The following is a 21,470-nucleotide window of genomic DNA, read 5'->3' on the forward strand; positions in this document are numbered from 1 at the left end:
AGTACAGTAGGATAGCCTTATTTCCTGTCGTCTGTCTCTCCCTCTCTCCCTCTCCTCTCCCCTCGTCATTACATGAAGTCATGTCTTCTCCACTCTCCTATCCTTCCCTACTCTTCTCTAAGGTTTGTCGTGTTTCTCCCTTTCATCTCTTCTGGTTTGGTCTCCTCCCCCTGTCCTCATGACCCACTTTTCCCACACTTTCCTCTCCTCTTTGCTCCTGTCCCTCTTCTATCCTTCCCTCTCCTCCTCTCCTCCCCTTTTCTCCATCTCCTCTCCTTAAATGTCCTCTCTTGTTATTTCCTCTTGTCTTCTCCTCTCCTTCTCCCATGCTCTTCTGCTCCGTCCTCTCTCCTCTTCTTTCATGTGTTCTGGGCTCACTGACCAGGAGAGCTGGTCATCTGCTACTCAGACAGGCTAATTGTTAGTAACCCAAGGCGCTCAAATACTTTCCATTTCTCTCTCTTTTCTTCCTCTTTCTAATCCATGTTTTATTGTATGATTCTCTATCTATACACAGTACATATATTCTTTCAGTCTTTCTTTCTTGCATGCATAAATATTAATATATGACAATATGATAAATATGATATATATGATCAAGTATGTGCATAGACATTTAAAACCCCTCAAGAAAAACATTCTATACAACGTTCCCTTCTTCTCAAGTGTCCAGGTTAGGGTTCTAATGTTCTACGGAGCAGGGGTAAGATTCTTATGTCAGTGGAAGGTGTAATGTTCTAATGTTCTGTAGAGCATCCATCAGGTTCTAGTGTTCTCTGGAGCTATGGGAAAGTTCTAGTTTTCTCCGGAGCAGGGATTGGGGTTCTAGATCATTCCAGAGAGCCACGGGGGAAGGAAGAGTCCGATGGTTCCTAGCAGACACACGATGATGAACATCCACAGGAAGATCCGATCGATCACCATGGCAACATACTTCCAGTCCTCCTTCACCTACACACATGTACACACACACACACACACAGAAGGACAATTAAAACTGCTAAACATGCACAGTCTGGGATATTAACTACAGAATACAAACTGCATTCAGTATCAATGGTTCATAGACTTTATGTAAATCCGTATTCTGTCTGCATAAAATAAAACTCTTCTTCAACTAACTCTTATTTTTTCAGTTTCCCCCGTCTCTCCCTCTGTCCCTATCCCTTTTCTCTGTCCTTCCTCTCCCCATCCCAGTGTGAAGCAACAGAGGCCTCCACTTACAGAGAAATCTGCATCCTCTGCTCTTAAGTGCTCTGCGATGTAAGTCACCCCCTCCAGTGCTCGTAGTACGGCCGGCGACAGGGACAAGGCCATGTCCTGGATTGTACCATGTTCAGGTGAAGGATTGGTGTCCCAATGCAGGCTTGAGAGGAGACTGGAGGGTCTCTGGGGGTGCAGCATGGAGCTCAGAGATGACAGGCTGTGGGGGAGGGGGGTGAAGCCAGGCAGGACGGGGGAGGAAGGGGGGAAGGAGAAGGAGGGAGTCAGCCTCCCCCTCACCCCTAACCCTACATCAGTGTCCGAGTCACCATGGACATCCACATCCGCTTCCCAGTAACTACGTCGTACCACGTCCACAACGTCCCCATAACCGTGGCGACACACATCCTCGTGTCCACGGAGATCGACGTCGGACTCCCGCGTGAGCCAGGTGTGCGTGGTGGAGCGGGAGGCGCCGTGGGAGGGGCCGGCGCTCCCCAGGGGGAGGAGTTTGGCCACCAGGCTCCGCCTCCTCATGTGGGGCGGCGGGCGCTTCATGCACAGCCAGCGCGGCACCAGGGACAGGAAGAGGGTGCGGACCCAGCGGGGCATGGTGTGGGTGGAGGGCGAGCGGTGGTGCACGTTCAGGACAAAGACGGTGATGACGATGCTGAGGGTGACGAAGATCATGGTGAAGAGGAGGTACTCGCCGATGAGGGGGATGACGAGCGAAGTGGACGGGATGATCTCGGTGATGAGGAGGAGGAACACGGTGAGGGAGAGGAGGACGGAGATGCACAGGGTGATCTTCTCCCCGCAGTCGGAGGGCAGGTAGAAGACCAGCACGGTGAGACAGGAGATGAGCAGGCAGGGGATGATGAGGTTGATGGTGTAGAACAGAGGGAGTCTCCGGATCATGAAGAAGTAGGTGATGTCTGGGTAGATCTCGTGGCAGCAGTCGTACTTCTTGGTGTTGTACGTTCCCACGGCGTTAACAATGGCCCACTCGCCACTCTCCCAGTAGTTCTGAGCAGAACAGCCAGAGAACATGTTAGAGAGAATGTGTGTGTGGGTGTGTGTCGTAAGAACAATAGTATGTCTGTGTGTGGGGGGGAGGGTGTTACTGTGTGTGTGTGTGTGTGTGTATCCACCTTCAAATCGACCGCATCCTCGGTGGGCTCTAGGTCTATCTTGGCCCTGTCGTAGGTCCAGGAGCCAAACTTCATCTTGCAGTTCTGCTGGTCGAAGGGGAAGAAGGTGACATCGATGCAGCAGGAGGACTTGTAGATAGCAGGGGGAACCCAGAGGACCCGGCCCGTGTGGAACAGGTGGGCCTTGGTCATGTGAGTCACGGCAAAATCTCCATCAGCACTAAAACAAGTTCAAGTTCCCAGTTTATGAATCTTTTGTACAAACACAGGTACATTGAAGTTTTCTGGTCCTGAATATCTCTACAGTTTCCTAGCTGTCTAACCTAAGTCCTATATGGTGATTTAAACCTGAATTTTAAATAAGTCTCCTCCGTGACGTTGTAATGTCCGTGAATAGTATACATAAATCCACATGAGAGTTAGACTGGGGTTAGATGCAGGGAGATAGACGTTAACTTCCATCAAGGATTCTAGTCAATGTAGGAAGAGATTAGACTGCAATTTTAGGTGAACGGTGTTGTACAAGCCAAAGTAGTGAATTTAGCCCAAGAACTGTTCATTAAAGGAACACTGGATTAAATATGAATGAATTGTGATGATGACATACCTCTGATGCATGCGTTTTTAAAACACATACACACACTCTCTCTCTCACACACACACATACCACACACAAAAGCCTGTTAGCTAGATCTGATGCAAGAGAGCAAGTGCCATATAAAAGTACTGATTCTGTGTGTGTGTGTTTGGAGGAGCCATAGATATCCCACTCTGAACACACTTGACTGGAATGTGAAGCTCTTTCACACAGCCTCCTGGTTGCTGACTTGAGTCGTTGATTCCATCATAAAATCTCACAGGTCCCTTCTGCGCATTAGAGCGTCTGTAAATGTGTGCGCGAGTGTGTGTGTGCACGTGTGCATGCATACGCGCGTGCGCGCGTCACTCACTTGTTGTAAAGGACGATGTCTGGTATCCATATGAGCTCTGAGGGAACTCTTATGGACGTTACATTGTCATAGTCTGACGGACGCCATCTCAGCTTGTAGTCATTCCACTCCTGGACACACACACACACATACACGCACGTACACGTGAGGTTTATGCCATTTACAGTAACACAACACTATACAGGAACAAAACATCCCATAATACAAAATGTGTTGAGTTGTGTCCAGCCTACCTGTTTCAGCCACACGTTAGTAGTCATCATCTGGTTCTTCTCATCCTGAAAAACATGAGGTAGATCTTCTTTCCAATATGTTACAGCCACTGTGTGTGTGTGTGTGTGTATGTGTGTGAGAGTATGTGTCTGTATGTGTCTGTGTCCATGTGTGTGAGTCTACACGTGTGTGTGTGTTTGCGTGTGTGTGTGTGGTGTACCCTTACCACGTCGATAAGCTGGGCGATGGAGAGGCCAAACTTGACAATTACCACATCGGAGGTGTTCTGGACTGGGCGGGACCACTTGTTGTAGCCAATGAACAGCCTCTTAAAGAGCTGATCCTCCGCATGGGCGTGAGTCCACTCATCACTGAGCACTGACACACACACACACAGTATACACACAGATGCCTTAATCAGAGGCTGCCTCTTGATAGAAGTATGATATCCCTATAATTCTGATCTAGGATCAGGCTGGATTGATTGTTCTAGATAATGAAGGAGAAGACTGGGGGGGGGGGGGGGGGCTCAGATCTGAGAGCTGGGCCCACAGAAGACTCCGAAAGGCTTAGCCTGTCAAGCCCTCCCTCCTGGGAACTTTAGTGGTGATGGTTCCCTGAAGCACAGTTAAACCCACACATCTGAGTGTGTATGTGTTTGTGTTTGTGTGTGTGTGTGTGTGTGTGTGTGCGTGCGTGTGTGTCTGTGTGTGTGTGTGTGTCTGATACGCCAGAGGATAAGTGTCACCAATGGCCAAGATCTGAGTCGCAATGAACCACATCCAGACACTCACAGTGCCTCCGGAGCCTAAGATAACTTTTGCCACCGCAGGATTAAGGAGTGACATAGCACTAAACCTCTCTGACTGGTCATCCCGTTAGATACCCTGTCCCCCAGGGCAAGGTCTTATTTCTTATTAGATACCCTGTCCCCCAGGGCAAGGTCTCGCCATCACCTGCACATCCCAGTTTCATCATCTTGTTCTATACTTGGACTGGGTTAAATTCAAAGCTTTTCAACAGTCAGTTTGTGTATTCTCTTTGCACTTGTCAAATATGGACTTATAATGGACCGCTTACCCATAATAAACTTAAAAACACTTACCAGAGTTGATCAGAATCAAGCTGCAAATCGTTGTCGTCATCAAAGAAATGTGAGCAATTTTCAGTTCCATATTATATATACGAACCTGCAGTCAAACTAAGGATAACTAAACACGCACTCCATGTAGTCACACTCATTCGTTGAAAAAAGACAGAGTTGGGCATTTTAAAGGTGTTTCCTTCTGGATCTTGCTCCTCACCTGACCGTGTCTCTGTACACGGTGATCGAAAAGCCAACCGCAACTGTTTTGCAAGGTGCACACTAACCGACAGCCAGCCTGGGAACCGGTGAGACGGACTCACTCGCCTCTCTCGCGGGGGCGGGGCATGACTGAATAACAAGATTCCTAAAATAAAGTTAAATTAAAATAGATGTCATCTACAATACATACTACAGGCTACAAGCAGAATTAAATTATTTAAATACATTTAACATAGCGTATATAGGCTAAATCAATAGTTTTAATAGGAACATCTATAAAAAAAAATTAAAAAAAACTGGTGACCGATATGAAAAAGGCCTAAAGAGTGCAAAATGTAGAACTACAAGGCTGCAAGGATCATGTGTACTTGATGAGGACACCTGGCTGTCTAGTTTGGGGTGTGTAATAGTATGATGTCAGATCTCGAAAGTAAGCCCGGACAGCATAGACAAGATACTTCTGGAGACTATAAGATGAAGGGAACTATATCCTCCAAAATCACACCCCTGCCGCCCTCTATCGCACTTCCCCCGCGCTCTCCCCCATTTGTTCCCCTTTTTCTCTCTCTCTCTCTCTCTCTCTCTCTCTCTCTCTCTCTCTGTCTCTCTCTCTTTCTCTCCCTCTCTCTCTCTCTCTCTCTCGCTCCTTCTCCCTCTCTCTCTCTCCCTCTTTCTGAACCTCTGCATCCCCTTTCACTCTTGCGTTCTTATTTCCCACACCACACGCGCTGCACTCGCACACACACGCACGTACTGCAGTCCAAGGATGATTGAAGTCCATTTAAATGTTCACTTAAAAGCCGGGCGGGACTGCGCACGTGGAAATGTGCCAACAAGAGAAGTTCAAAAGAGATGAGGATTTCATTTGAGGTTTTCCCCCTGTACCTACATTTTCATTACTTGGATTTGGGTGACACACAAGCACGTTCTCGTGATCACACACACGCAGGCACTGTTCATTTAGGCCACACAGTCAGATTAAAGCTGACTGCGAGGGAACGAGAGATAAGAAAGTTTTTTTCTCTGATAGAAGCCAGGTTCATTCCTCTGAAGTTGCAAGGAGCAGGCCTTCCTTACATTTCAACGAGGTTTATTTTTAAGGCAGCCTGATTCACGGGCAGGTTATACAGCTCAGCCTCGGTTCTAAAGTCCTCTTCGAACTCACCGTTCCCTACTCCACCGAGGTTTGTCAACAACGACACAAACTCTTCCAACAATAATTTATCTACTCAAGGGCAAAGTCAACGTGAATGGTAATAAATTAAATTTGAATAAATACAACTTTGCATAAACTGTTGGGAAATATGGGTGTCACACATTCTGGATTGTCCATAGGATTGTGTCAGGTCACTTGCGTTCGTAGAATCCGTTCGTAGGGTTAGGGGGCGTTACCAAAGTAGAGCATGTAAATCTGTTATGTTGAAAGTTTTTGCACGGCTCGAAGAGTGCATTTGGTGAAGCGGCCAATTGTCAAAGCAAGTGAAAGGCTGTCCGCGATCGGTTAGTCACAATGGCTGGACGCAAAGTGGTATTGTTTAACCAGTGGGGGGTTGTTTTGACTCCGAGTCCGGATTTGGCTTTCCACAAATATGAAGATTCCCATCAACTTCCGAGGTTAGTTGCAGAATTACATTATCATGATAGCATTTGCATTCTTCGTTGGGGACGCGGGGTTAGCACACGTAACGAATTATTTGCAACGTTGAAAGCCTTGAATTGATTACATTGTAGCCAACCAACTTATAAAAGCTTTATTTCAGAGGGTTTCTGGGAAAGGTCGCTTCACGTGACGGGAGTGCTATGGTCCGGGCAGAAAACGCAAAGCTGACATTATCTCAAGTAAGAATGAGACGGTTCAGCTTTTTATACTCTTTAACAAGTGCAGTGCATATACCTCTATAAGCTGCCTGACATAAAAAGTAGAGGAACGTTGATCTTCACAGCAGAAAATTCCGTTAGGGACTCCTGTGTGCGCACGTGCGTCTGTGCGTCTGTGCCTGACCGCGTGTGTGAATGCCTGTGCGTGTTCGCAGATGATTCCAGAGTTCGATGCAGAGTGCATGAAGGAGGCCGGGGAGCAGGGCGTGGCTCTACCAGGTGGTTTCTCAGTGAGAGGGCTGTTTGATGAACTCAAAGAGACACTGACCATCAACACGCCTGTACTGCACACTGCTGATACACTGCGCCAGCATGGTAACACACACACACACCTGCATGCAAACACACATGTGGCCTCAGTCACACAGACATGCACAAGCACACACCCACTGCTATGTAACCACAAACTCTCTCACACACACTCAAACACAGATAAGCACACAAGGAGTTGTTCTAAAACGCACAAAAACCTGTTGGTATTTTCCAGGGGTGTTGACGGGTGTGTTAGCCAATCAGTGGGTGGATGATTGTGCATCTGGAAGTAACCTCGCCAAAGCCCTGTCACTGATTGGTGGGCATTTTGATCTGCTGCAGCAGTCCTGCCGCTGCGGCTTCAGGGTACCTGAGCCCTCCATGTTTACCTCCGCTCTGCAAGTTCTAGATGTCCAACCATCACAGGTAATACATACACACTTAAGTGTGCAATGGGCCTATGCAGCACGCATCCCATAATCTCATCACATAAATGACTGGGGCTTCTCTAGAGGATGGATGATAACATTTGATCAAGTTTGCAGTAAATCCAGATGCCATTCTCTCTTTCCTATTATAGGCAGGTTTGAGTCTCTATGGATATCCAGGAGATTGTATCCAACTCCACTAGAAGATAACACTTGTTTGCTGTTGCCTGATTATCTCTCCTACCCTAGACTGTGGTTATGGAGTAAGCATGCCATTGTAAACAGTTTGTGTGTGTGTGTGTGTGTGTTAGGTGAGGAAGGGAAAGGGGCCCCTTCCGCTTCTGAAGAAGTTTTCAAAATGCAGTGTTCAGCATATCTGATTGGTGTGTGTGGGGGTTGATTACTTGCAGTTTCTGTCTGTCTTCTTTTTAGGCTCTGTGCTTGGTTAGTCAAACTGTCTGTCTTCTTTTTAGGTTCTGTGGTTGCTTAGTTAACATTTACATTTAGTCATTTAGCTGACATACTTATCCAGAGCGACTTACAGTAAGTACAGGGACATTTTCCCCGAGGCAAGTAGGGTGCCTTGCCCAAGGACACAACATCATTTGGCACGACCGAGAATCGAACCACCAACCTTCAGACTATTAGCCCAATTCCCTAACCGCTCAGCCACCTGACTCAACATGCCTGTCTGGGTTTCAGGCTGTGTGGGTGGATGAGGATGAGGAGGGTGTGAAGGCAGCAGAGGGAGTTGGGATGAAGGCTGTCCTGGTGAAGGACCTGGCCGGAGCTCTGAAGCAGCTGTCTGACTTCACAGGAGTTCAGGTATAGCACAACCTCACCTACTGCAGCACGCTATACCACTACTGCTACAGTGGACATACTCTGGTTATGTATTAATCAAGCAGAGTGATGTGTGTGTGTTTCTGTTGTAGGTTTTAACTGAGGATAGCCTCCCAGCAATCTGCCATCCTGAACAGGTTTCTCATGGATACATAACCATCAGGGTAATATTTTTCTCAAGAAATGACCTTACCTCCCAAATTCAGTGGTTAACTCGAAATGTAATCCCCCCATCTCTCTCTCTCTCTCTCTCTCTCTCTCTCTCTCTCTCTCTCTCTCTCTCTCTCTCTCTCTCTCTCTCTCTCTCTCTCTCTCTCTCTCTCTCTCTGTCTCACACACACACTTTATTTCTCACTCTCTCCCACTCTTTCTTTCTTTCTGTCACACTTTCTCTCTTTAATTCCTTCTCTTTAATTCCTTCCTTCCTTTCTTACTTTCACTCACACACCCTTCCTGTCTCTCTCCCCAGCCAGGGGTACAGATCCATTATGTGGAGAAGGGAGTGGGTCCTCCAGTCTTGTTGTGTCATGGCTTTCCTGAGAGCTGGTACTCCTGGAGGTACCAGGTATGCATAGAAACACACACACATACACACACACACACATTCACACTCACTCATGCACAAATGCCTGGCTGTATCTCCCATTTGGGGATGTGTGTATCACCAGCATAGTAATGTGTGTGTGTGTGTGTCAGGTCCCAGCTCTGGCGGATGCAGGGTTCAGGGTGTTGGCTCTGGACATGAAGGGCTATGGAGCCTCCTCAGCTCCCCCAGGTCAGGCTGACTGAGTGTTTGTGTGAGTGTCTCTGTGTACGTGTCTCTGTGCGTTTGCATTTGTGACTGTGTGTGTTTCCACAACCGTATGCATGTTTGTGATGGTAAATGTGGTTATATTTTCTAGAAACATCACATGTCAACCACTTCCTTCTCTGTTTGGGTTATTTCACTTCTCCAGTGTCGAGTAAAGTAACCGTGTCTGCTTCGTGTTGTTATGTCTAAGCAGCTTAATCTTCCTTATCTGTGTTCCTGTCTACCTTCTCATCGAGAATGAAAAGAATGTCTTCGAATGATATTGTTTGATATTGCTCAGGGGTAAATTGTCAGAAGATTGTGTTTGTGTGAAGCACTTTTCCTCAAAAGACAAAGGCCGGGTTTCCCAGATTCGTTAAGAAGATCTTAACGCTCAGACCTTCTTTGGATCGTTCTAAGAACGCTCTAGAACGCTCTTAGAACATTCTTAAGAAGCTCTTAGCGTTAAGAGCTTCTTAACGAATATGGGAAACCCGGCTAATGACATTTCCTGCTGTGTTACCACAGCGCCACCACATAACTGAAACATCTGGGGTCTGCTATCATGTCTTCTTTGTGTTACTTGTTCATGAGTTATATATCATACGTATTCTAGGAACTTGTATGTATTATTATTGGTTTCCTTTAAATACATTTCTTAGATTACTTAGTTAGATGTAATCATTTTGATCAGAAGTTATGAGTATTACAGTGTAGAGCACTAGTGAATGCTTCCCCTTTTGATTCTGTTTCTCTGCAGATATAAAGGAGTATTCACAGGAAGAGTTGTGCAAGGTAACCCACACACAGGCACACACACACACACACACACATCAAACTGTGGCTGTTGGTAGAAGGCCTGGACAATTCCAGTACAATGCAAACACTCGCTCACACACATCCAATCAGTCACTCAGACAGAAGCATGATTGGTTAATGGTTATGTATGTTGTCGTCTCCCATAGGATCTGGTGGTCTTTCTGGATAAGATGGTGAGTCTTCTTCTCTGGTCTTGGAGAACTACAGAATAGAGCCAATACAGTCCCAGCAATCAGCAATGAGCTCTCCGTCTCATTTTCTCTGCCTCTTTCCTCCCTCTCTCCTCCTTCTTGTTTTCATCCCCGTCTGTCCCTGTCTCCAGGGTATTCCCCAGGTGACCCTGATTGGTCATGATTGGGGTGGGGCTCTGGTCTGGAGCATGGCACAGTGCCACCCTGAGAGAGTCCGGTACATCACGCCACACACACACTCACACTCACTGTCTCACACCTACACTATTCACACAAACCCAATCTGTGTGCTTGTGAGCTTTTTGTATGTATTTATCAATGTGTGTGTGTGTGTGTATGTACAGGGCGGTAGCATCTCTGAACACTCCACTGATGCCTGTGGACCCCTCCAGCCCTCCCATGGAGAGACTGAAGGCGATGCCCATATTTGACTACCAGATCTACTTCCAGACCCCTGTGAGTGTGTGTTGAGGTGGGAAAGATTGTCGCCCTTATCTCCATGTGGTTTTGTGATTTTGTGCGTGCGCATGTGTGTGTGTCACAGGGAGTTGCAGAGGCAGAGTTGGAGAAAGATTTAGAACGGACATTTAAGATCTTCTTCTTCGGGAGTAGGGATAAGGTAATTCAAAGTACTGTGGTGGAAATTACATTTGTCTCAAGAAATGTGAGACTATTGTCTTCGGACAGCACTCGCCACCTCCTTATTCAATGTTAATTACACAAAGACTGTCTTGTGCTTTAGTAATTTTCCATTTCACAGATCACAGTGAAAGCAGAAGCCAGTTCTTTTCCATGTTAACTATGTTGCGTCATGTGCACAATCACGACACACACACACACCCTTACACAACTACAAACCAGTGTGGTTGTTTCTTCCTATCCAGACTGGTGGTGGTGGGCTCAGCACTGCTGGGGTTTGTGCCAGAGGTAAGCCAGGAAGTAAACCTAGTATTTTGATTGGATGGCATAGATTCAGGTGTCTACCTATCAACTCCTTCCAGCCTATCTCAGTTGGTTATGGATAGTAGACAGCTGTGTATTACGTGTGTGTGTGTGCGTGTGTAGGAGGTCTGTTTGTGGGGGTTCCAGAAGAGGTTCCCAGGAGTTCCATCCTCTCTGAGGATGCTCTGCAGTTCTATGTCACAGAGTACAAGAAGAATGGTTTCCGGTATGCACACACACACACACACACACATTGACAGCCTGGTTTTCAGGGGCATGGAGCTGAATCTGGTGTTGTTCTGATCTCCCAGCGGTCCGTTGAACTGGTACCGTAACGTGGAAAATAACTGGGCCTGGATGTGTTCTCGTCCCCGGACCCAGGTACTGTAGTTCCAGAAGCTCACGCCCTCACCACTACTACCAGGTTGAGAAATACAATCCAAAACCATTGAGTGCAGTCAGTATGTATGGATAATCACCAACTCAGATGTGTGTGCATCTGGGTTTTAGCTGCTGATGCCGGCTCTGATGGTGACCACAGGGAAAGATCCAGTTCTTCTGCCTGTGTTCTCGAAGGGCATGGAGAACATGGTGAGAACACACACACACATACACACATACACACACACACACACATACAAAGTACATAATAATAAATAATGATGTTATTCCTTCATCTGTAAGATTCCCAATTTGACTAGAGGGCACATTGAAGAGTGTGGACACTGGACACAGATGGAGAAGTAAGTGTGTGTGTGTGTATGTGTGCTTGTGCAAGTGAGCTTGTATTTTATTACAACTTCCGAAAAGGAAAGCTGGACAATTGCTATTTTTTCCTCATTTAACCTTTTATACCCAACCCTTCATTAGGAGTTCAGTACAGAGTTTATTGATTGACAGTGAATTAAAGATTCAGTGTCGTTAGTGTTGTATGACTAAAGTGTGTGTGTGTGTGTGTGTGTGTCCAGACCAGCTCAGCTGAACAAGATCTTGATCTCCTGGCTTCAGGACACTCTGGGGAAGATTGGCATCACCATGACGCCCAGACTGTGAACGAAAGAGAGAGAGAGAAATGTATTGATGATACATTGAGAGGGGGAGTGTGAATTAGGGTATGGTGAAAACAGTGTTGAGAACGACAGGGAAGGAAAATGTGCATGCATACGCACGCACGCACGCACAGTAACACAAATTAAAAGAACATGCAAGCATGCACAGTCACACACAATACACATACAAACACACCGCTTGTATTATTATCAATCTGTCTTTGAATTCTTATCAACATGGTGTTTTTGTCTTTCAATAAGACCTCAGAGAATTACAACATGAAAGTATTTCATATATTTTTAAACTGCACTGAGAAAATTGTAACGTTTTTAATTCTCCCTAACATGACAGTATAGTTAGTCTGTCACTCACATCGTTAGGAACAATATCTTATAGTATCAACACAAGCATTTAATAGAATTAATAACCTTTTAAGAATGTCTGTTTGCTCCGACTGTCTCCTCTGTTTAATAAAGCTGTACCAGACTGATTACTCTGGTTATCTCTGGTCAGGAGACACATTGGGGAAGGTGGGAGGGAGAGGGAGAAAGAGCGAGCTTAGAAAAGGCATGTGTGGCCTCCGTCTGAGGAGGAGAGAAAGGGAGAGGGGGACGAGTGGACAAGGAGAGAAGTGAAGGAGGGAAAGAGTGGGTGATGATTTAGACAGGGTCAGAGCAACAGCCACTCTCCCACTCATTGTCAGCTCCCTCTCCCTTCCCTCCCTCTGTTTCTCTTTCTTGGTCTCTTGCTCTTCCCCTCTCTATCTCTCTCCCCCTTTCGGTTTCATCCTCTATGGACAACAGACCCTAACACTACCCCTAACCCCTTCAGCCTAGCAACCAGACTGCTGATTAGCATATTCATTATGGGGCAATTAATATATTCCTACTAGAGACTCTGTTTATAAAGGTGCAGATCTCCTGTGTGTGGCATTGCTGTAGCTGTGGAGGCATGGTCTTAGTCCCTGCTTAAATGAAACTCTCACTCCGTGTCTCTGGGGAGTGTGTTTGTGTGTGTGTGTTTGTGTGTGTTTGTTTGTGTGTGTTTGTGTGTGTTTGTGTGTATGTGTGAGTGACAAATTGCAGAAGTCTGCATGACACACTTTGACCAGACGGTTTGCATGCACACACCACAACATATCAGAGGGTTGGGAGGGTGTCACATGGCACTGGTTTCTAGATTCTGATTGATCATGATATGATGAAGAGCAGTGACAGTCCTGTCCTGGTCTGTGACTGTCCAGTTTACTGAACACATTCTCACACTGAACAGGTAAACAGAACGGTGACAGGGTTCCTGCAGGTTTCAGTAAGTCTAATTTAAGACCTTTGTAAGACATTTTAAGACCATAAAGATTGAAATTTAAGACCTACAAGACGCATTACCCCAAAAATATTAAAATTAAAGAAAATAATTTCTTTCAATGAATTCAGTCATGGAAAAAGCATTAATTTGATTTACATATAAGCAATCACATTAGTGACCTAATTAAATTTCATTCAGCACTAAGTACTAGGGGTGGGGAAAAAAATATTGTTTGTTATGTAAGCATATATTGAATCAAAATGTGCTTAAAAATCGAAAGATTGTGCATCGATTAAAAATCGAATTGTGACCCCGAGAATATAATCGTGAGGTACCAAAAGACAAGTGATAAACTGCTTTTTGTCAATCACATTTCTTTATTGTGCTTCATATTCACAAACATTTTTTTTTTTTGTCAACGCATGTTCTTTATATTTTTATGACAAAATAATAATAAAACTATCCTGATAACTGATTTACCTCTAAAATAAAACTTTATCAACAGTAGAGACATACCGTTCATTGGCCTGACTACACATCATACACTGTATGTACATGTGACTACAAGGTTCCAAATTTGAACATAAGGATGGCTCAATTGAATCAGTAGCCAAAAAAAGCTAACGCATAGTCATGAAAGTGTGTGTGTGTTCAGAACAGTCATGTTTAAGGGAAAGCTGCTGGGTGGATTGATTAAGGAGTTTAATTGTCAGTATGAAGGTTTATCACTCGGCTCATAAGGGTCAGAACTGTCTCTGCTCATCTCTGCCCATCTCTACCGAGCGCCAGTGAGAGAGACACAGAGAGAGAGAGAGAGAGAGAGAGAGAGAGAGAGAGAGAGAGAGAGAGAGAGAGAGAGAGAGAGAGAGAGAGAGAGAGAGAGAGAGAGAGAGAAAGAGAATGTGTGAGAGAAAGAGAATGTGTGAGAGAGAATGAGAGAGGAACAAAAAGAGAAAGAGAGGAAGACGATTGGGTTGGAAGAGAGAGTGAGAGACAGAAAAAGAGGGGGGCTAGGAGGGAGGGACAGAGAGATATGTTTTTGTAGAAGTGTAAATTGCACAGTTTAGCAATCACATTCCAACTGTCTTTTGTTCACTGCTCACGTTTGACCATGAATCTATTTAGATGTAACAGGTGAAATGAGTGAAATACATTTATTGTAGCTTAAATATCAGTAGAGGGTTTCTGCTGCCACCTGCTGGCTATAAGATAGTACTGCAGAATTGGGCGTCAAAGGCGTTACAGCTTATTCTTCCTAAACAGGTCCTTCCATGCTGGCATGATGTGTTTGTAGACGGGTTCAATCTAAAAACGATGACAATACATCAATGCATTTAGTGTAGACACACTGGAACACCATCTGTCAAGGTGATTACATTAACACTGATATGTGTAGTGAACACGCACACACATTTATACCAACGTCTGATTCTGCCCGCGTACACCCATTATCTGTGTATGGTATTTATAATACAGAAGTGTCCGTTCCTCACCCACCTGTACAGACTTCTTGACTCCGTATCTCAGGAGGGTGGCCTGGTGCTCGCTGTTGTGAAACAGGATGTCGAAGGTGATCTCTTTGCCCAGTAGATCGTCGATGGCAGGCTTCACCACGCTGTGGTAGTCCCTGGCAGGCAAGGCCCCGTCCAGCATGTTGTTCACCTGGGACACAAGCACAACACCAGGCTCACTGGGGCTCGGGGAGAGGGGCATGTATGGGGTGGTTACATTTACATTTAGTCATTTAGCAGACGCTCTTATCCAGAGCAACTTACAGTAAGTACAGGGACATTCCCACGATGCAAGTAGGGTGAAGTCACGTCATTTGGCACGGCCGGGAATCGAATTGGCAACCTTTATATTACTAGCCCGATTCCCTAACCGCTCAGCCATCTGACTCCCGTGGTTAGCATTAGCTAGCCACGCTGTGTTAGCAAGGAGCTGCAGATTGCTAGTGTAGACTGTGCTATAGTAATGTGTCAGTGTGTGATGGTGTACCTTGTATTTGCATCCCACCACCTCCAAAGGGTCCAGTTTGACCTCTGACCTCATGGCTCGTCCAAACATCAGGATCTTTGCATCGGAATCTACAAACAGACACACACACAAGTTAGAATGGACCTTGACGATTAGACAGTAAAACCAAAATGACAGCAGTTGACTGTATATTTGATGATATTGTGTAAATGGACACACGCTCCTGATTGACTCTCACACACACACACACACACACACACACACACACACCTCTGCACGTGAGATGAGCCACGTAGGGAACACCATCTCTTTCTCCGTAATAAATTCCAAAGTGGGAGAAGTACTTATTCCTGCGATACTCCAGAATATCCCCAGGGAAAATCTTAGGATGGACGTTCTTCTGTCACCACAGATAAAACATCAAATGAACTTCCATGGTTCCTGTCAGGTCCTAGTGGACTCACTCATCCCTGGTTTCTCTCTGTAGTATCCGCATGCTTAGTATCATAAGTGTATGTGAAAGTACCAAAATCAAATGTCTAATCCTTCAATATTGGCTGGGTTTCCCAGATTAGTTATGAAGTTAACACTAAGAGCGTCTTAAGAGAACGTTCTAAGGTCGCTCTCGAACGCTCTTAGAACGTTCATAAGAAGATCTTAGCGTTAAAAGCTTCTTAACGAATCTGGGAAACCCAGCCATTATCGTTAATCATAAATAACATCTTACCTGTCCCATGACTGTCTGTTTGGACAGCTCCTCTTTCACCACATCTGATCACGCTCCCATCCACATCCACACACACTAGTGTGATGTGCTGAGGTCTACAAAGTGGATTATCAAACACACATATTTTCAGGCTATTTTACATATTGAGCTTAGTGATGCTAGGCAATGTAACCATGGTAATATTAACGGCTGACTAACCAGCCCCACCTCTCTGTTCCTACTAGGAAACACCTGGCTGTCACACCCTCTGACACACACACACACATAGTTCAATTAAAGGTCTTTATTTAAAAGACATAAAGGCACCATGTTCAGTACACAGAAGTCATAAACCCGACAGAGGTCCTTTAATAAGGGCTTTCCTCAGGATCCTTCCACATCTTCATCATGACTACAGTAGGGTACAAAAGACTGAGACCACCAGTCACATACTTCCATTTTTGTTTTCATTAAAAATGCTAACACCAACATGTAAAAAAACAAAAAGGTAAACCTTTAAAAAACTTCAGAATATCTTTATATTTGGTACATGTCTTACTTTTGCCCTAGTGGCAGCGTGCATGGATTCCATAAGTTTGTGCAAAACCTGATGACCCATGTTATCCTAGCATGATTTGACAATGTTCCAAAGAGCTTAACTGTTCAATGTGGTCTCAGAACCTGTGGCCCCAGCTGTACCTGACAGACCCAACCTGAACACAGCCTCTCCATAACCTGCCTTCTGGATACATTCACTATCGCACAATTAAACCTGAGAGAGATAGAGGCAAATCCTGTTCTACCACCAAGCAGGACCGGGGAGCTAGACTGGAGGACCGAGGAGCAGAAAAGAAATCATGTGCAGCCTTACATGGTCATGTCTGAATTTCCTCTTTGTGGGTTAGGGTTTGAATCGCAGAGGAAGAAGTGGTTGATCCTGCATGTTTGTATGTCAACAGACAGGGCTCACGACACTGTCAGTGCAAGGGGCCTTTCAGATCTGGGACATTCTAGAACACTCTCAACAACATCTGTCCGTGGAGCTCTGTGGTCCCCTGCTTATCTCTGAGAAAACATTGATCAAATCATCGCACACAATTACAAAATATATATCATTTTCAGCATCTGTTGAAAAAATAAATGCTTTATAAATTCAACAATAAGATTATTTGTTAGTAAGCTAAGTGGTACATATCCCGACACACACAATTCAAACTGTGAAATCTCAAGCAACATAATTTCAAAACATTTGATTCATCGAAAACATCTTTTCAGTTTCAAGAAAACAGTATTCAAGAAAAAAAACAGACCTCTCTTTCTCTCACACACACACAAACACACACACAAAGCTTTTCTAATGCCATTGGTACAGTGCAGCACCTAGCCTCCAGCTCACACACCTCTGGAGGCACCTGAGTTCAGCTCTACCTGCTACTGGGTTGAGTAGGCAGGGGTCACCAGTGTAACTACACGCACACACACACACACACACACCCACCCACCCACGCACCCACCCACACACACACACACACACACACACACACACACACACACACACACACACACACACACACACACACACACACACACACACACACACACACACACACACACACTCTCTCTCTCTCTCTCTGTCCCTGTCTACATGTCCCCCTCCCCCTGACTGTGTCCGTCCACCTGGGTGTCAGTGACCCAGCTCTGCCCGTCGTGCTTGTCCCAGCTGTCAGTGTTGTGGCCGTGCTTCCTCTGGTGCCGCTTGTAGTTGTCCCAGTGGCCCGTGGTGTAGCTGCACTCGGCGCAGGAGTAGGGCTTCTCCCCCGTGTGGCGGAGCATGTGGCGCTTCAAGTTCACGCTCTGGTTGCAGGAGTAGCCGCACACGCCGCAGTGGAAGGGCTTGGCGCCCGAGTGGATGCGCTCGTGCCGCCGCAGGTTGGCCAGGTTGCCGCAGGCGTAGTTGCAGGACGGGCACTGGTACGGCTTCTCGCCCGTGTGCACTCGCAGGTGGCGCTTCAGGTTGTCCAGGTGGGCGGAGGCGAAGGGGCAGTGAGGGCAGCTGTGGGGCTTCTCCCCGCTGTGGGTGTGCGCGTGGCGGGCCAGGTGGTTGGGGTAGTGGGACAGAAAGGGGCAGGAGGGGCAGCGGTACAGCTTGGTGCCCCCGCGCCGGTGCCTGGGGCTGGGGTCGGGGCAGCAGGAGGCTGGCTCTTTGGAGAGGAGCTCCATGGAGCAGCTGCGGCACACCTCGGCCTCCCCTTCGCCCTCGCCCTCTCCTTCCAGGGCCAGGCCGCAGGCCCGGCAGCACAGGGGGAAGAGGAGGTCCGGGAGGGGGGCTGAGGGGGAGCCGATCCCCCCCAGAGTCTGGAGGAAGCTGGCCCCCTCGCTCACACGTACAGTCAGGTCTGAAACTACCGCTTCTGAGAGACAGGAAGTTGCACACACACATCATCAGCAATAATAAACAGTGAGTCATTCTAGAAAACCTAACATAGACACACACATGCACACAGAGTGAAGTGGACCCGTCCCCATGAACATACTTTGCGTTAATAAGCACTCAACCATACGCAAGTCTATCTTTTGTTCCTCTTTTCAGAAGTTTGGGAAGTGTTTTTTCTTCTCTCTCAGTACTTCCTTTTTTCTGCACTATGTACAAAAGGTTGCAAAATTAAGATAAACAAGGAACTATTACTGAATGGCAAAAATGACTAATTTTAAGATTAGAAGACATCAGAAATCATTTTGTACATGTGTGAGAAATGTTGTTTGTCTCATGTTGTTAGTGAGTAAGCATGTTATGTAAGGTTTTATTTCTCGAGGCATGATTGTATGATTCTTCTCTTTGTTGCCGCTGTGCTTGCTAGCAGTGTGTATGTGTGTGTGTGTGTGTGTGTGTATGTGCGCACGTAGCCTACCTTCATCCCTCTCCCCGCGGCTGTTTTTCCGCCTGCCTCGTCTCTTCTCCTTCTCTCTGCGCTGCGGCCTTTCCTGCGTGTGCATGCGCTGGTGCCTCCGCAGGTTTCCTAAGGAACTGCAGGCGTAGCTGCAGAGGTGGCAGCAGTAGGGCTTCTCTCCGGTGTGCGTGCGGGCGTGCCTCTGCAGGTTGACCCTCTGGGCCGAGGCGTACGGACACACAGGGCAGCGGTACGGTTTCTCGCCGTCGTGCGTCCTCATGTGCCGCTTCAGGTGGTTGGAGTAGCGCGACGTGAAGCTGCACAGGGTGCACGAGTACAGCTTAGAGACCCCGCCCACCCCTTCTTTGCCCCTCCTCCTCCTCCTCCTGGCCGTCCTTCCGCCTGATTGGCCGGCCGAGTTAGACTCCTCTTCCTCTTCCTCCTGGGAGTTTTCCCAGGCAGTGTGAGATTCTGATTGGACGCCCTCCTCGCACGCCAGGCAGTAGAGTCCTGACCCCAGGTCCAGCGCTGTCCCGAGCTCTAAGCTGGAACCCAGGGGCGTGTCTCCCAGCAGTTGGCCACACCCCCTGCAGGAGAGGAATGCTGGGAAAGAGGAGTCATCCGGGGCAGATGGGTCGTCCTCAACGCTCAGAGAAAATACAGCCATCCCTGAGCAGAAAGACAGACAGCAGTGAAACCTCTGTGTGCGTGTGTATGTGTATGTGTGTGTGTACGTGCTAGTATGTTCATCCATGGGTGTCTGTGTTCTGCTCACTGACCTGAGTCTCTGTCCAGTCCCATGATCTCAGAGTCTCCGAACTCCAGCTCTCCACTGAGGAGGAAGTCGCTCTCCAGGACCAGGCAGCTGGGATCACAGACCACAGCCCCATCCTCAGACTCCACTGCAGAGACAGAGAGACACACACACACTGCTTATTAAAGGCTTACATACACACACACACACAGGATGGTGGAGGGATGACGAGGAGAGAACGGAAAAGGAAGAGCTGGAAGAGAGGTGGAGATTAAAGAAAGGATGTAGCAGAGAGTAAATAGGGGATGAGAGGAAATGAAAGACGCTGAGGGGGGGAGGGAGGGAGGGTGGGAGGGAGGGAAAAGTGGAAAGGTGTGAGTAAAGGGGGAGGGGTGGAGGAAAGGTGGAAGGGAGGTGAGGTCAGACAGGAGGGTCAGCTGTGGCCCTGATCAGAGGATGCAGGAAGCAGAGAGGATAAAGAAAGGAAGTGGGTGTCAAACTGAGACAGAGCTCTCAGGATGAGATAACACCAGCACACACACACACACTCACAGAGGAAGAGTAAAAGAGGATGATATGGCACGTACACACACAAACACGTGCGTGACAGGAGAAAATTGCACAGTTGAAGACAATGGCTTGAAACAGACACACACACCAAAACGGAAACCTTAGCTTTGACAAAGCCCTGCTAGAAGGCTTAAGGGCTGGATATTTATGATAATATTATATATGACTTACACAATAGTTAGACTTGTCAAAATAGTTACACATCTCAAAATATTTATACATCTCAAAATAGTTATGTCAACACAAACCCAGCAGCAATGAAGTTGAAGTTACCAAGCACGGCTTCACTGACTCGGAATTGTAGCTCGAGGTGGCTCGCACGTTTGACAAGATCGGCAAGTTAGTTCCAAATCCAATACGCTTTCAACTAGATATAGACCTATATCAAAGTTCACTACTTACATTTCACCGGTTGTGGATTTGACTGTTTTCTTCTTGGCATCCTTCCGTCTTTCTTTTGTCTGCCTCGTACTCACAAGGACTCGGTCACTCGCACGCTTTGGGCGACTCCGTTGTCAGCTCATTCTACCGACACTGTCATCTTCCTCTTCCTCCTACAGCGGATAACAAGGCTATCAGTTGTGTGTCATCGCATCATGTCATTGTTTAGCCAGACTGGTTAGCTTGAGGGCTAACGTGCTACCTGCAGTCAGTTAAGTAGTCTAGCTCTACTTACTTACAACTAAATACACATACCGTGGTACTTAGATGACTACTGTAGTCAATAGTTTAAAAGAATCCATCGACAAGTGTTTGGGTAGCTACATAACGTTGGCTATGGACAAATGGGCTTGTCAACAGTTATCTTTCCGTTCTACATGGCATTAGCTAATGGCGTTCCTACAACTCCTTAACAACAGTTAGCAATAGCTAGCTAGCTAACGTCATCAGCTAGGTGGATATAGACAGAGCTAACCTGCTAACGTTAGTAAGGAATTAATCTGGGAAATTACTAACCGGGCAAACGTTAACCAAAGAGTTAACGTTAATTTGTCAAAACACATCTAAATCTACAGTACTACATAGCCAAATATTTACTCACCAACTCGTGAAATATAAATATCGATATCTGGTGAATATAAGTGACTTTCAAGAGAGTCCCTCTTTTGTGTACACACGCACACCGCTGGCGGCTGCTTGTTTCCTGGAGTGACGTCTTTGTGCTCTCTCAATCTTGGGTGTTGTAGTTTACAAACTACAAGCTTTTCAGACATTAACAAGCGCTATCAAACTTCTCTTTTGACAACATTTTTT

General features: G+C 46.5%; 4 protein-coding genes across 6 annotated transcripts; 1 reads left to right on the forward strand and 3 right to left on the reverse strand.

Annotated features, from left to right (window-relative positions):
- Positions 1–291: 291 nt before the first annotated feature.
- chrna2a (cholinergic receptor, nicotinic, alpha 2a (neuronal)) lies at positions 292–5,136 on the reverse strand. 2 transcript variants are annotated; one of them, XM_047031496.1, is made up of 7 exons: positions 4,623–5,136; positions 3,744–3,895; positions 3,538–3,582; positions 3,305–3,414; positions 2,355–2,574; positions 1,225–2,229; positions 292–951 (listed from the first exon to the last, which is right to left on the reverse strand). In XM_047031496.1, exons 1-7 carry the CDS (start codon positions 4,690–4,692, stop codon positions 826–828), a joined length of 1,728 nt encoding a protein of 575 aa, XP_046887452.1. In that variant the 5' UTR covers positions 4,693–5,136; the 3' UTR covers positions 292–825. The 2 variants fall into 2 exon arrangements, with proteins under 2 accessions (XP_046887452.1, XP_046887453.1); XM_047031497.1 differs by lacking the exons at positions 3,538–3,582; positions 3,744–3,895; positions 4,623–5,136 and having other exon boundaries at positions 2,355–2,438; positions 3,305–3,408.
- Positions 5,137–6,198: 1,062 nt separating this feature from the next.
- On the forward strand, positions 6,199–12,506 carry ephx2 (epoxide hydrolase 2, cytoplasmic). The gene is made up of 19 exons (XM_047031500.1): positions 6,199–6,437; positions 6,584–6,662; positions 6,857–7,016; positions 7,189–7,379; positions 8,084–8,206; positions 8,317–8,388; positions 8,694–8,789; positions 8,921–8,999; positions 9,775–9,809; positions 9,980–10,006; positions 10,156–10,241; positions 10,369–10,480; positions 10,569–10,643; positions 10,909–10,951; positions 11,090–11,192; positions 11,278–11,347; positions 11,477–11,557; positions 11,651–11,709; positions 11,935–12,506. The coding sequence occupies exons 1-19, from the start codon at positions 6,334–6,336 to the stop codon at positions 12,017–12,019; spliced, it is 1,680 nt and encodes a 559-aa protein (XP_046887456.1). The 5' UTR covers positions 6,199–6,333; the 3' UTR covers positions 12,020–12,506.
- A 1,758-nt stretch (positions 12,507–14,264) lies between these two features.
- On the reverse strand, positions 14,265–16,135 carry plaat1l (phospholipase A and acyltransferase 1-like). Of its 2 annotated transcripts, none has more exons than XM_047031516.1 (5): positions 16,026–16,135; positions 15,569–15,698; positions 15,320–15,408; positions 14,819–14,983; positions 14,265–14,626 (listed from the first exon to the last, which is right to left on the reverse strand). In XM_047031516.1, the coding sequence occupies exons 1-5, from the start codon at positions 16,032–16,034 to the stop codon at positions 14,561–14,563; spliced, it is 459 nt and encodes a 152-aa protein (XP_046887472.1). In that variant the 5' UTR covers positions 16,035–16,135; the 3' UTR covers positions 14,265–14,560. The 2 variants fall into 2 exon arrangements, with proteins under 2 accessions (XP_046887472.1, XP_046887473.1); XM_047031517.1 differs by having other exon boundaries at positions 15,569–15,695; positions 16,026–16,126.
- A 1,458-nt stretch (positions 16,136–17,593) lies between these two features.
- On the reverse strand, positions 17,594–21,375 carry LOC124474999 (zinc finger protein 513). The gene is made up of 5 exons (XM_047031501.1): positions 21,259–21,375; positions 20,619–20,770; positions 19,672–19,794; positions 18,914–19,561; positions 17,594–18,415 (listed from the first exon to the last, which is right to left on the reverse strand). Exons 2-5 carry the CDS (start codon positions 20,656–20,658, stop codon positions 17,646–17,648), a joined length of 1,581 nt encoding a protein of 526 aa, XP_046887457.1. The 5' UTR covers positions 20,659–20,770; positions 21,259–21,375; the 3' UTR covers positions 17,594–17,645.
- Positions 21,376–21,470: the final 95 nt, after the last annotated feature.

Source organism: Hypomesus transpacificus, chromosome 12, assembly GCF_021917145.1.
Source record: "Hypomesus transpacificus isolate Combined female chromosome 12, fHypTra1, whole genome shotgun sequence".
NCBI classification, from domain to species: domain Eukaryota; kingdom Metazoa; phylum Chordata; class Actinopteri; order Osmeriformes; family Osmeridae; genus Hypomesus; species Hypomesus transpacificus.